This window comes from Oncorhynchus kisutch, unplaced genomic scaffold (assembly GCF_002021735.2).
Source record: "Oncorhynchus kisutch isolate 150728-3 unplaced genomic scaffold, Okis_V2 Okis06b-Okis10b_hom, whole genome shotgun sequence".
Classification (NCBI taxonomy): domain Eukaryota; kingdom Metazoa; phylum Chordata; class Actinopteri; order Salmoniformes; family Salmonidae; genus Oncorhynchus; species Oncorhynchus kisutch.
In genome coordinates, this window is record NW_022261983.1 from 6,828,728 (window position 1) to 6,839,546 (window position 10,819).

The 10,819-nt window shown below is 42.7% G+C and overlaps 1 protein-coding gene and 1 pseudogene across 5 annotated transcripts in view; one reads left to right on the top strand and one right to left on the bottom strand.

Moving 5' to 3' along the window:
- LOC109884190 (arf-GAP with dual PH domain-containing protein 1) overlaps nucleotides 1–4,861 on the top strand; it is a 35,228-nt gene extending 30,367 nt beyond the window's left edge. For all 5 annotated transcript variants that reach the window (XM_031814099.1, XM_031814100.1, XM_031814097.1 and 2 more), the window contains one exon: nucleotides 385–4,861. In XM_031814099.1, the coding sequence (XP_031669959.1) occupies nucleotides 385–413 (29 nt within the window). In that variant the 3' untranslated portion in view covers nucleotides 414–4,861. The remainder of the gene's footprint in view (nucleotides 1–384) is intronic.
- Nucleotides 1,714–10,819, bottom strand: part of LOC109884188 (ras-related protein Rab-26-like) — a 67,469-nt pseudogene continuing 58,363 nt past the window's right edge.

The window sequence follows — 10,819 nt, forward strand, 5'->3', positions numbered from 1 at the left end:
TGAATAATATTAGTTGTTTTTTACTATGGGTGATATGTTGAGTAAGGTTTCCAGCATACTAATAGGAACCTGATCACCTTCTGTTGGTGGATATTTCTCGCCAATACATTTGATGCCCTTCTGATGATTGGTGAATTGATAGCTATATGCCTCCACTGAGTTCATGGCAGTAGAGGCTATGACAGTTTATGTAGATCTGAACCACTCTATTTTACACAGTTGATTTCTTCTGGTACCTGGTTAAGTGACTGATTTAGACACTCTCACTCACTCACTCTCTCACTCACTCTCTCTCTCACTCTCTCTCACTCACTCTCTCTCACTCTCTCTCACTCTCTCTCACTCACTCACTCTCTCACTCTCTCTCTCTCTCTCTCTCTGCAGTGGAGGCCCACTTTAAGCACAAGCCCTGAGAGGAGGAGGAGAAGGAAAAAGAGGGAGGCTGGACATATCCCCTGGATGAAGACAGACAAATAGAATCCTTCTCCTCATAAGAAAAATATATATACAATTAAAGATAAACCATACAGAGCAGTAAAGGAGGGGGTAGAGAGGACTACAGAGGGTGGTGTTACCATTCAGTTGCCATACTCTTCTACTCTGCCTTACCCCAAATCCTGCCCATATATACTGTAAATGAACAAAAATATAAACGCAACATGCAACAATTTCAATTTTTTTATAGAGTTACAGATCATATCAGTCAATTGAAATAAATAAATTAGGCCCCAATCTATGGATTTCACGCCTGAGCAGGGACGCAGCCATGGGAGTCCTAGGAGGGCGTAGGCCCACCCACTTGGGAGCCCAGCCAATCAGAATGAGTTCTTCCCCACAAAAGTGCTTTATTACAGACAGAAATACTCTTTCATTTCATCGCCCGTAGGTGAAAAAGCCAGATGTGGAGGTCCTGGGCTGGCGTGGTTACACGTGGTCTGTGGTTGTGGAGGTCCTGGGCTGGCGTGGTTACACGTGGTCTGCGGTTGTGGAGGTCCTGGGCTGGCGTGGTTACACGTGGTCTGCGGTTGTGGAGGTCCTGGGCTGGCGTGGTTACACGTGGTCTGCGGTTGTGAGGCTGGTTGGACATACTGGCAAATTCTCTAAAACGACATTGGAGATGGCCTATTTACCTTTATTTAACTAGGCAAGTCAGTTAAGAACAAATTCTTATTTTCAATGACGGCCTACTGGGGAACAGTATGCTAACTGCCTGTTCAGGGGCAGAACCACAGATTTGTACCATGTCAGCTCGAGGATTTGAACTTGCAATCTTTCGGTTACTAGTCCAACGCTCTAACCACTAGGCTACCCTGCCGCCCCGATAGACAAGTTAACATTCAGTTCACTGGCAACAGCTCTGGTGGACGTTCCTGCAGTTAGCATGCCAATTGCATGGTCCCTTAAAACTTGAGACATCTGTGCCATTGTGTTGTGTGACAAAACTGCACATTTTAGATTGGCCTTTTATTGTCTCCAGCACAAGGTGCACCTGTGTAATGATCATGCTGTTTAACCATCTTCTTTATATGCCACACCTGTCAGGTGGATGGATTATTTTGGCAAAGGAAAAATGCTCACTAACAGGGATGTAAACAAATGTGTGCACAAAATTGGAGAGAAATAAGCTTTTTGTGCAAATGGAACGTTTCTGGGATCTTTTATTCAGCTCATGAAACATGGGACCAACACTTTACATGTTGCATTTATATTTTGGTTCAGTATAGTTGGAAAGAGAGCCCAGAATTATGTTGACCTCCTTAACTCATAGGAAGTCCCACCAAGTTGACTACATACCCTTCAATGGCGCTGCTAGTGCTGAGTGATTAGTGCTTTTTGAGGTCGGTTCGGTTTCGGTTAGATAAGAAAATAATCAAGTATTTTTTACATTAAATGCGCTATTCATAATGTGGGTTGAATACTGTAACAACACAGAATAAAACAAATGAATACAATTCCCATGAAGGTAGTGACTGCCCATTACTGCTTATCACTTAATACCCATCATTTATTCACATTACTTTCATCAAATATTAAGTTGTGTATTTACATTTGTTTCATTTTATGACTTTATTATTTTATTCCAAGTCATCATCTCATCTCCATAGAGCTGCTGCCTATGCTGTCTGACAAATTCACAATTTTAGTAGTTCTTTAAAGTAAATAAGGCATATTTTATGACTGCTAAATACCAGCTAACAATCACTTAGATCATGTATTTTCAGGTAGAGATATCTTGTGAAGCAACAGATGCTCTCTATATCACCTCACAATCACGCATTCTTCTGTCTCTTCCATAGCAATTGAAAAGAAACACCGATGGGACAAGTAGATTCGCAATGGATTATGGTCATTGTAGTTAATTACCACGTTTATGCACTAAACTAATGTTGAATATTAGCCCTGTTGGAAACTACAACTCCCTACTATATTGCACAGTTCAGGCTGTATGCAATATATCTAGAGTTTCTAGAGAAACTGTGCAACCCAAACAAAATGGAATTCAAATAATTTAACCTCCGTCGGTCAATTAGTTGTTCAAAAAATGAAAAATAACCGACATTTAGATGAATCGTTCAGCACTAGGCACTACACATGCTAAAACAGATTTTCTGGCAAGTGCACCCTCTATTCATCTCTATGACCCTGCCTCATGTATCTCCAGACTCTGCTTTGTGCCAACTCCACCCTCTATTCATCTCTATGACCCTGCCTCATGTATCTCCAGACTCAGCTTTGTGCCAACTCCACCCTCTATTCATCTCTATGACCCTGCCTCATGTATCTCCAGACTCAGCTTTGTGCCAACTCCACCCTCTATTCATCTCTATGACCCTGCCTCATGTATCTCCAGACTCAGCTTTGTGCCAACTCCACCCTCTATTCATCTCTATGACCCTGCCTCATGTATCTCCAGACTCAGCTTTGTGCCAACTCCACCCTCTTAGTCACTTTATCTTTCCATGTCGTTGGACTCAGGAGTACATCTGAAATGGCACCCTATTCCCTATAAAACACCTGTATAGGGCTCTGGTAGTAGTAGTACACTATAGGGAAGAGGGGGACATTAATCCAAATCACCATTATTCACCAAGTACATTTACACATACCCAGAATGTGCCTTGGTGCTGCCCGCAGTAGACAATATACAAACAGAATACAGACACATAGACATCATACAGAATGAACAACATTGGAACAGTGACCATAAAACATCAAACTGTGGAGTAGAGGCTGATTACAGTGGGAACAGACCATCTACAGAGGGCTATATCTATATAAGCAGAGGGAGGGATCCTGCCGTGGAAACTGTGTTGTACAGAGGTGTACATAGTGCAGATTAGTGGTTGAGGTCATTGATGAGAAGGTTCAGGAAATCGGCCCAATGCAAAGTCATATGAATGTTTTCCCAACTGTCCTACAGTTGTCGTGAGAAAATAACTTGACCATTTACAAAAGAGATACAGCTGGTATATGTGTAATGTTGGCTCCTGGACTGAATGTACGTGTGATGTGGACCTTGTTTGTTAAATGACATGATATGCTAACCTGGTCCCAGATCTGTTAATGTGGTCTTGACAAGTCCTATGGTCATCCTCAAGTTGGCAAAACTGCACTAACAGATCTGGGACCAAGCTAATGTTATGCTGCTTTGATAGTTGATAGTGAATATTTTCCTTCTCTTTTGACACTGGACTGAATAATACATCAAGGCCAGTGGGAACTGACTGAATGTGACAGGGCCATTTAGTGTCTCTAGTGAATAATAACTGCTCTGTTATGGAAACTACTAGAGAGACAGACATTGATTCTGTGGATGTATTTCCTTGTTCATTTCTTTGTATTGGTGCAGATGTATATTCATTTATTTATCGCTTTGTGTTGTGAAGCTTAACATTGACAAGCACTGCAGGTACAGGAACCATTTTTTGTATTTTATAGCTGTAAATGACTACATTTGAAAGGGAGAATTGTGAATTACTTGAAAAGGTTTCTCCAGTGAAAAAAATACTATTTAATATGTCAGTTGTTACTTCAAATACTTCAGAAATTGCTCATCTAAAAGAAAACATGGAAGGATGAATTTCTAAAGTATTCTAATATGTCATTTTGGTGTCCTGCCTACAGGTTCTTTCCATGTATTGTAACTTATCTTTTCCAGCAGGGGGAGACAAAGTCAAAACTTTGAACACACTCTTGTTCAGATTTTTACATGGGGAGAATCTCAATTCAATTTGCTCGACTCCTCTCCACTGCCCTCTCCTGGTTGAAAACGTGGACACAAATGTGCTTGTATTAAATTAGACCTGGCTTCACTCGTGCACCATCATTTAGAGAGGAATCCCAAAATATGTGTAAAGTGTTAAAAATAAATGTAGCCCGACATTTTATAGACAACAGATTTAGTAGCATATAGTTTTTAAACGTGAACATGCGTTTGTCTTCCGAGAAGAAAACAACTGATTTTGTGTCGGATTTCAAAACGCTTCTACGATACGGAGCCGAGCGGGTACATTTGTGCTTCCTCGCTGGGAGAAGGCTATTGAGGAGGACCACTACTCCGTTCGCCTATTAACAAATTGACACTCGTCTACATATGGCGACCACTTTTCGTTTCATGGGTCACGAAAGAGAAAAGTACTTACGAGTAGAAGAGGACAGGCTTTTCTCCAATTGAGAAACTCCCATGACTTCCAATGTGCTCTTTTTAAGTGACAAAAAGAGATTGAGACACATTGGATTAGATCAAGAGTCCCAACAATGACTAGTATTTTGTTGTAATCTTTATTGTGTTGAACTTTAATTTGAGAAGAAAGTCAATTCACACTGAAAAGTAATAAAACATCTCATGAAGGTATAACAATACATTGTCTGAACATCTCATTTCAAATGATGTAAATACTGTACATTTAATATTCTGTTTCTATGGATGTTGATGGTAATACACTGAAAGTACATGAAGGATCTTTGTGAAATACTGATTATTAACCGAGAACTGATAAAAGATGAGAATCAAATGACATCTTCATTTGTGGTTAAGGAAGAAAAGAAAAATGTCATGTAAATACAAACATCCTTGAAGATTTTCAAAAGATATGACCCTGATTAAACATTTAAAGATGACAAACCCTTTATATACATGACATTCACCATATATATACAGTATATTACAAAAAATAGGCAGCAAAAGAGTATTGATGATTCAAACAACATGAAACAATAGCCAAGTCATAAAGATATTGCAAAATATTATTGGTTTCCCTTTCTTCATTATTGTATATTTCGTTCCAAATGAATGTACAACACTTTAGACAAAATACACCAAAAAATATTTTATTTGCTTAATTTGAGTTCTCTCTAGGTTCAAGGCTTCATTATCAAGCTAGGTCTACACTTACCACAACTAGCTCTACACTTACCACAACTACAAGAGATCTACGGAAGGCTCGACTAAACATTTACTGTCAGGAAAAGACAACTTAAATCAATTCAACATTTTGTACATCGTAATTAGTATTTTTCCACCAGAAAAATAGATGTATGCATTAACCATAATCTCTCTCTAAAACTGTACTTACTTTAGATGTATTGGACTTTAGAGTGATTTTCAAATTGCCACTGAATTCAAAACGGCCTTTATCTTGATTGACAGGTAAGACACTACACTTTAACTTCTAACATTTTCCATCAATGTCTTGACTTTAACGTTGAATATACATTTCACTACATTCGGTTATGGGTGATCTTTAGCAAAATGCTTGTTATAAATGAATACCACTGTAGGAGATTAGAATGCTGGTGAGTTGAAGTAGGCTGAAAAGGCCTGAACATATGACTTACTGATGTAGAATCTTAAATTTGATCACTCTTTGTCGCTGAGAGGAAAAGCAAATGTGTGATGTATTCCAGGTTTAAAAAGGCTTCTAAAGATTGTAATTTCCACTTTAAAATGTCAGACTTGATTTGCCTTAACGAAAATGTATCAACCCCTACAAAAATGTCCATTCATTTTAATCCACATAATAATTCACATTTCCAGTTGCTGCTGGATTATTTTCCTGTGGTCAAGAACTGGCTCAAATTAAGATCCTACATCTGTACTGTGAGACTGAGCCAGCCTGACAACCGACAATGACCTGACTATATACATTCGACTACATACAATATATACATTCATCCAGACACTGTACAGGGATACATTAATACGATGAGCTCTGCGGGACTTTCTCTCTTTTCCTTTTCTTATTATGAACACGTTGGATCAGGCAGGAGAACTGACAGTGGATTTTAACCGAGTAAGACAGTGATGGAGGTTCATTCAGTGATAGGGGATATAAGTGGTGTGTCCCAATAAACATATTTTTCCTGAAGTGTGCACTTGTATACTACTTACCACAAATCTAAAAGCATTGGATTGGTGGAGGTATGGGCTAGTTTCCATCATGATTTTTATACCAATCATACTAACCCTTTCAGATCAGTGAAGGGAAGTCAACAAGTGCACACTTTGGGAGAAAGGAGTGATAATTGGGACATAAGCCAGGACTCATACAGTGATAGGAAGGTAGACTGCAAGGGTCATGGGGTCAACCCAGGGATAATAATAATCATTGATTAAACTTTTATAGCTCTTTTCATTACAGACAGAATCTCAAGGTGCTTGTTAAGCAAAATAATCAACAAAAAGTCATTTAAAAAGAAATAGGCTAAAACAGTAGCTAGATCAGCTAGTTTGAGTGGTTCTAGATCAGCTAGTTAGAGTGGTTCTAGATCAGCTAGTTAGAGTGGTTCTAGATCAGCTAGTTTGAGTGGTTCTAGATCAGCTAGTTTGAGTGGTTCTAGATCAGCTAGTTAGAGTGGTTCTAGATCAGCTAGTTTGAGTGGTTCTAGATCAGCTAGTTTGAATGCTTCTAGATCAGCTAGTTTGAGTGGTTCTAGATCAGCTAGTTTGAGTGGTTCTAGATCAGCTAGTTTGAGTGGTTCTAGATCAGCTAGTTTGAGTGGTTATAGATAAGCTAGTTTGAGTGGTTCTAGATCAGCTAGTTTGAGTGGTTATAGATAAGCTAGTTTGAGTGGTTCTCTATCAGCTAGTTTGAGTGGTTCTAGATAAGCTAGTTTGAGTGAGCTAGACGGGAAGCTGCAGTCATGAGAGGTTCTGGAAGCGCATAGCTAGGTGGTCAATGATAAGAGGTTGTCAGTCAGTGATAAGGTTAAATACGGGGGTCATAGGGTAATGCAGAGTGGTCCAGGAAAATATACACTATCTGGCTCGAAGCACCATGAAAATGACCAGTTAGGCCGAATTTGAAGTTCACACAGGGACTAGGAGGATTAAATACATGGAGGAATACAGTCAGTCATTCTATGGGTAATAGAGGGTACAGACATTCAAAGGGTTAACAGGGTCAGACAGTCATAGGGTCAGACAGTCATAGGGTTAACATGGTCAGACAGTAATAGGGTTAACATGGTCAGACAGTAATAGGGTTAACAGGGTCAGACAGTCATAGGGTTAACAGGGTCAGACAGTCATAGGGTTAACAGGGTCAGACAGTCATAGGGTTAACAGGGTCAGACAGTCATAGGGTTAACAGGGTCAGACAGTCATAGGGTTAACAGGGTCAGACAGTCATAGGGTTAACAGGGTCAGACAGTCATGGTCAGACAGTCATAGGGTTAACATGGTCAGACAGTCATGGTCAGACAGTCATAGGGTTAACAGGGTCAGACAGTCATAGGGTTAACAGGGTCAGACAGTCATAGGGTTAACAGGGTCAGACAGTCATAGGGTTAACACGGTCACAGTCATAGGGTTAACAGGGTCAGACAGTCATAGGGTTAACATGGTCAGACAGTCATGGTCAGACAGTCATAGGGTTAACATGGTCAGACAGTCATAGGGTTAACAGGGTCAGACAGTCATAGGGTTAACAGGGTCAGACAGTCATTGGGTTAACAGGGTCAAACAGTCATAGGGTTAACAGGGTCAGACAGTCATAGGGTTAACAGGGTCAGACAGTCATAGGGTTAACACGGTCACAGTCATAGGGTTAACACGGTCAGACAGTCATAGGGTTAACACGGTCAGACAGTCATGGGTTAACATGGTCAGACAGTCATGGCCAGACAGTCATAGGGATAACATGGTTGGAGAGTCATGGTCAGACAGTCAAAGGGTTAACATGGTCAGACAGTAATAGGGTTAACATGGTCAGACAGTCATAGGGTTAACATGGTCAGACAGTAATAGGGTTAACATGGTCAGACAGTCATAGGGTTAACATGGTCAGACAGTAATAGGGTTAACAGTGTCAGACAGTCATAAGGTTAACATGGTCAGACAGTAATAGGGTTAACATGGTCAGACAGTCATAGGGTTAACATGGTCAGACAGTAATAGGGTTAACATGGTCAGACAGTCATAGGGTTAACATGGTCAGACAGTAATAGGGTTAACAGTGTCAGACAGTCATAAGGTTAACATGGTCAGACAGTAATAGGGTTAACATGGTCAGACAGTAATAGGGTTAACAGTGTCAGACAGTAATAGGGTTAACAGTGTCAGACAGTCATAGGGTTAACATGGTCAGACAGTCATAAGGTTAACATGGTCAGACAGTCATAGGGTTAACATGGTCAGACAGTAATAGGGTTAACAGTGTCAGACAGTAATAGGGTTAACAGTGTCAGACAGTCATAGGGTTAACAGTGTCAGACAGTCATAGGGTTAACAGTGTCAGACAGCACTGATGGGGTTAGAGTCATGGCTGGATATAGAAGTACATTCACAGATGCAGAAGGAGGTGGAGCAATGGGTCCCAGAAAACGGGAGGAGACGAGAGAAAGGAGAGGAAAATAGAAAGGTGAGGAGAGATGGGAGAGAAGTGAAGAGAGGAGAAGAGAGAAAGGAGAGAAGAGATGGGAGAGAGGTGAAGAGAGGAGAAGAGAGAAAGGAGAGAAGAGATGGGAGAGAGGTGAAGAGAGAAAGGAGAGAGGTGAAGAGAGGAGAAGAGAGAAAGGAGAGGAAAAGAGAAAGGTGAGGAGAGATGGGAGAGAGGTGAAGAGAGAAAGGAGAGGAGAGATGGGAGAGAGGTAAAGAGAGGACAAGAGAGAAAGGAGAGGAGAGGAGAGATGGGAGAGAGGTGAAGAGAGGACAAGAGAGAAAGGAGAGGAGAGGAGAGATGGGAGAGAGGTGAAGAGAGAAAGGAGAGGAGAGGAGAGATGGGAGAGAGGTGAAGAGAGAAAGGAGAGGAAAAGAGGGAGGTGAGGAGAGGAGTGAGACGTCTCACAGATAACCTTAGAATATGGACATAATGGATTATTTCAGAGAGCATAGAGGACAAAGGAAAGACAAACTGGGTGGTTAGTGACGTAGGTATATCTCACACATGATCGGCTCTCTATCTCACAGGCTGAGGCCACAGGTAGTCATATAACATCACCTTGTATGAGTGTAACACATCTGACATGGAGAAGGACACGAGCTAGCACGCGCACACGTACACACACACACCCAGTGTTCTAACATGCACATCCAGCACTCTTCATCTCCTTGTTGACGTAGTCCTGAAGCTTAAACTTGGGCTCGTTGGGCTCCTTCATAGACCTGTGCTTCAGCTCTCTGAGAGAGAAAGGAAGAGATCAGAAGGGAGGAGGAAAAGAGACAAAGAGATGGAATGGAGTGAGAAGTCGAGTAGGAGGAAGTGGAACAGTGTAAATGAATAGAGAGAGAGAGAGCCAGGTCTAGGGGCTGAAGGCTAGTGGCTTAAGGCTAGAGGCCAGGGTCTGAAGGCTTAAGACCAGGGACTTGAGGCTAAAGGCTAGAGTCCAGGGTCTGAAGGCTAAAGACCAGGGACTAGAGGTTAAAGGCTAGAGGGCAGGGACAAGGGCCTAAAGGCTAGAGGCCAGGGACAAGGGGCTAAAGGCTAGAGGCCAGGGACAAGGGCCTAAAGGCTAGAGGCCAGGGACAAGGGCCTAAAGGCTAGAGGCCAGGGACAAGGAGCTAAAGGCTAGAGGCCAGGGACAAGGGGCTAAAGGCTAGAGGCCAGGGACAAGGGGCTAAAGTCTAGAGGCCAGGGACACGGGGCTAAAGGCTAGAGGCAAGGAACAAGGAGCGAGACCAGGGACTAAAGACTAGAGAGCAGGGACAAGGGGCTAAAGGCTAGAGGCCAGGGACTAAAGGCTAGAGGCCAGGGACAAGGGGCTAGAGGCCAGGGACAAGGGGCTAAAGGCCAGGGACAAGGGGCTAAAGGCTAGAGGCCAGGGACAAGGGGATAAAGGCTAGAGGCCAGGGACTAAAGGCTAGAGGCCAGGGACAAGGGGCTAAAGGCTAGAGGCCAGGGACAAGGAGCTAAAGGCTAGAGGCCAGGGACAAGGGGCTAAAGGCTAGAGGCCAGGGACAAGGGCCTAAAGGCTAGAGGCCAGGGACAAGGGCCTAAAGGCTAGAGGCCAGGGACAAGGAGCTAAAGGCTAGAGGCCAGGGACAAGGGGCTAAATAATAGAGGCCAGGGACAAGGGGCTAAAGGCTAGAGGCCAGGGACAAGGGGCTAAAGAAGAGGCCAGGGACAAGGGGCTAAAGGCTAGAGGCCAGGGACAAGGAGCTAAAGGCTAGAGGCCAGGGCTAAAGGCTAGAGGCCAGGGACAAGGAGCTAAGGCTAGAGGCCAGGGACAAGGGTCTAAAGGCTAGAGGCCAGGGACAAGGGTCTAAAGGCTAGAGGCCAGGGACAAGGGCCTAAAGGCTAGAGGCCAGGGACAAGGGGCTAAAGGCTAGAGGCCAGGGACAAGGAGCTAAAGGCTAGAGACCAGGGACAAGGGGCTAAAG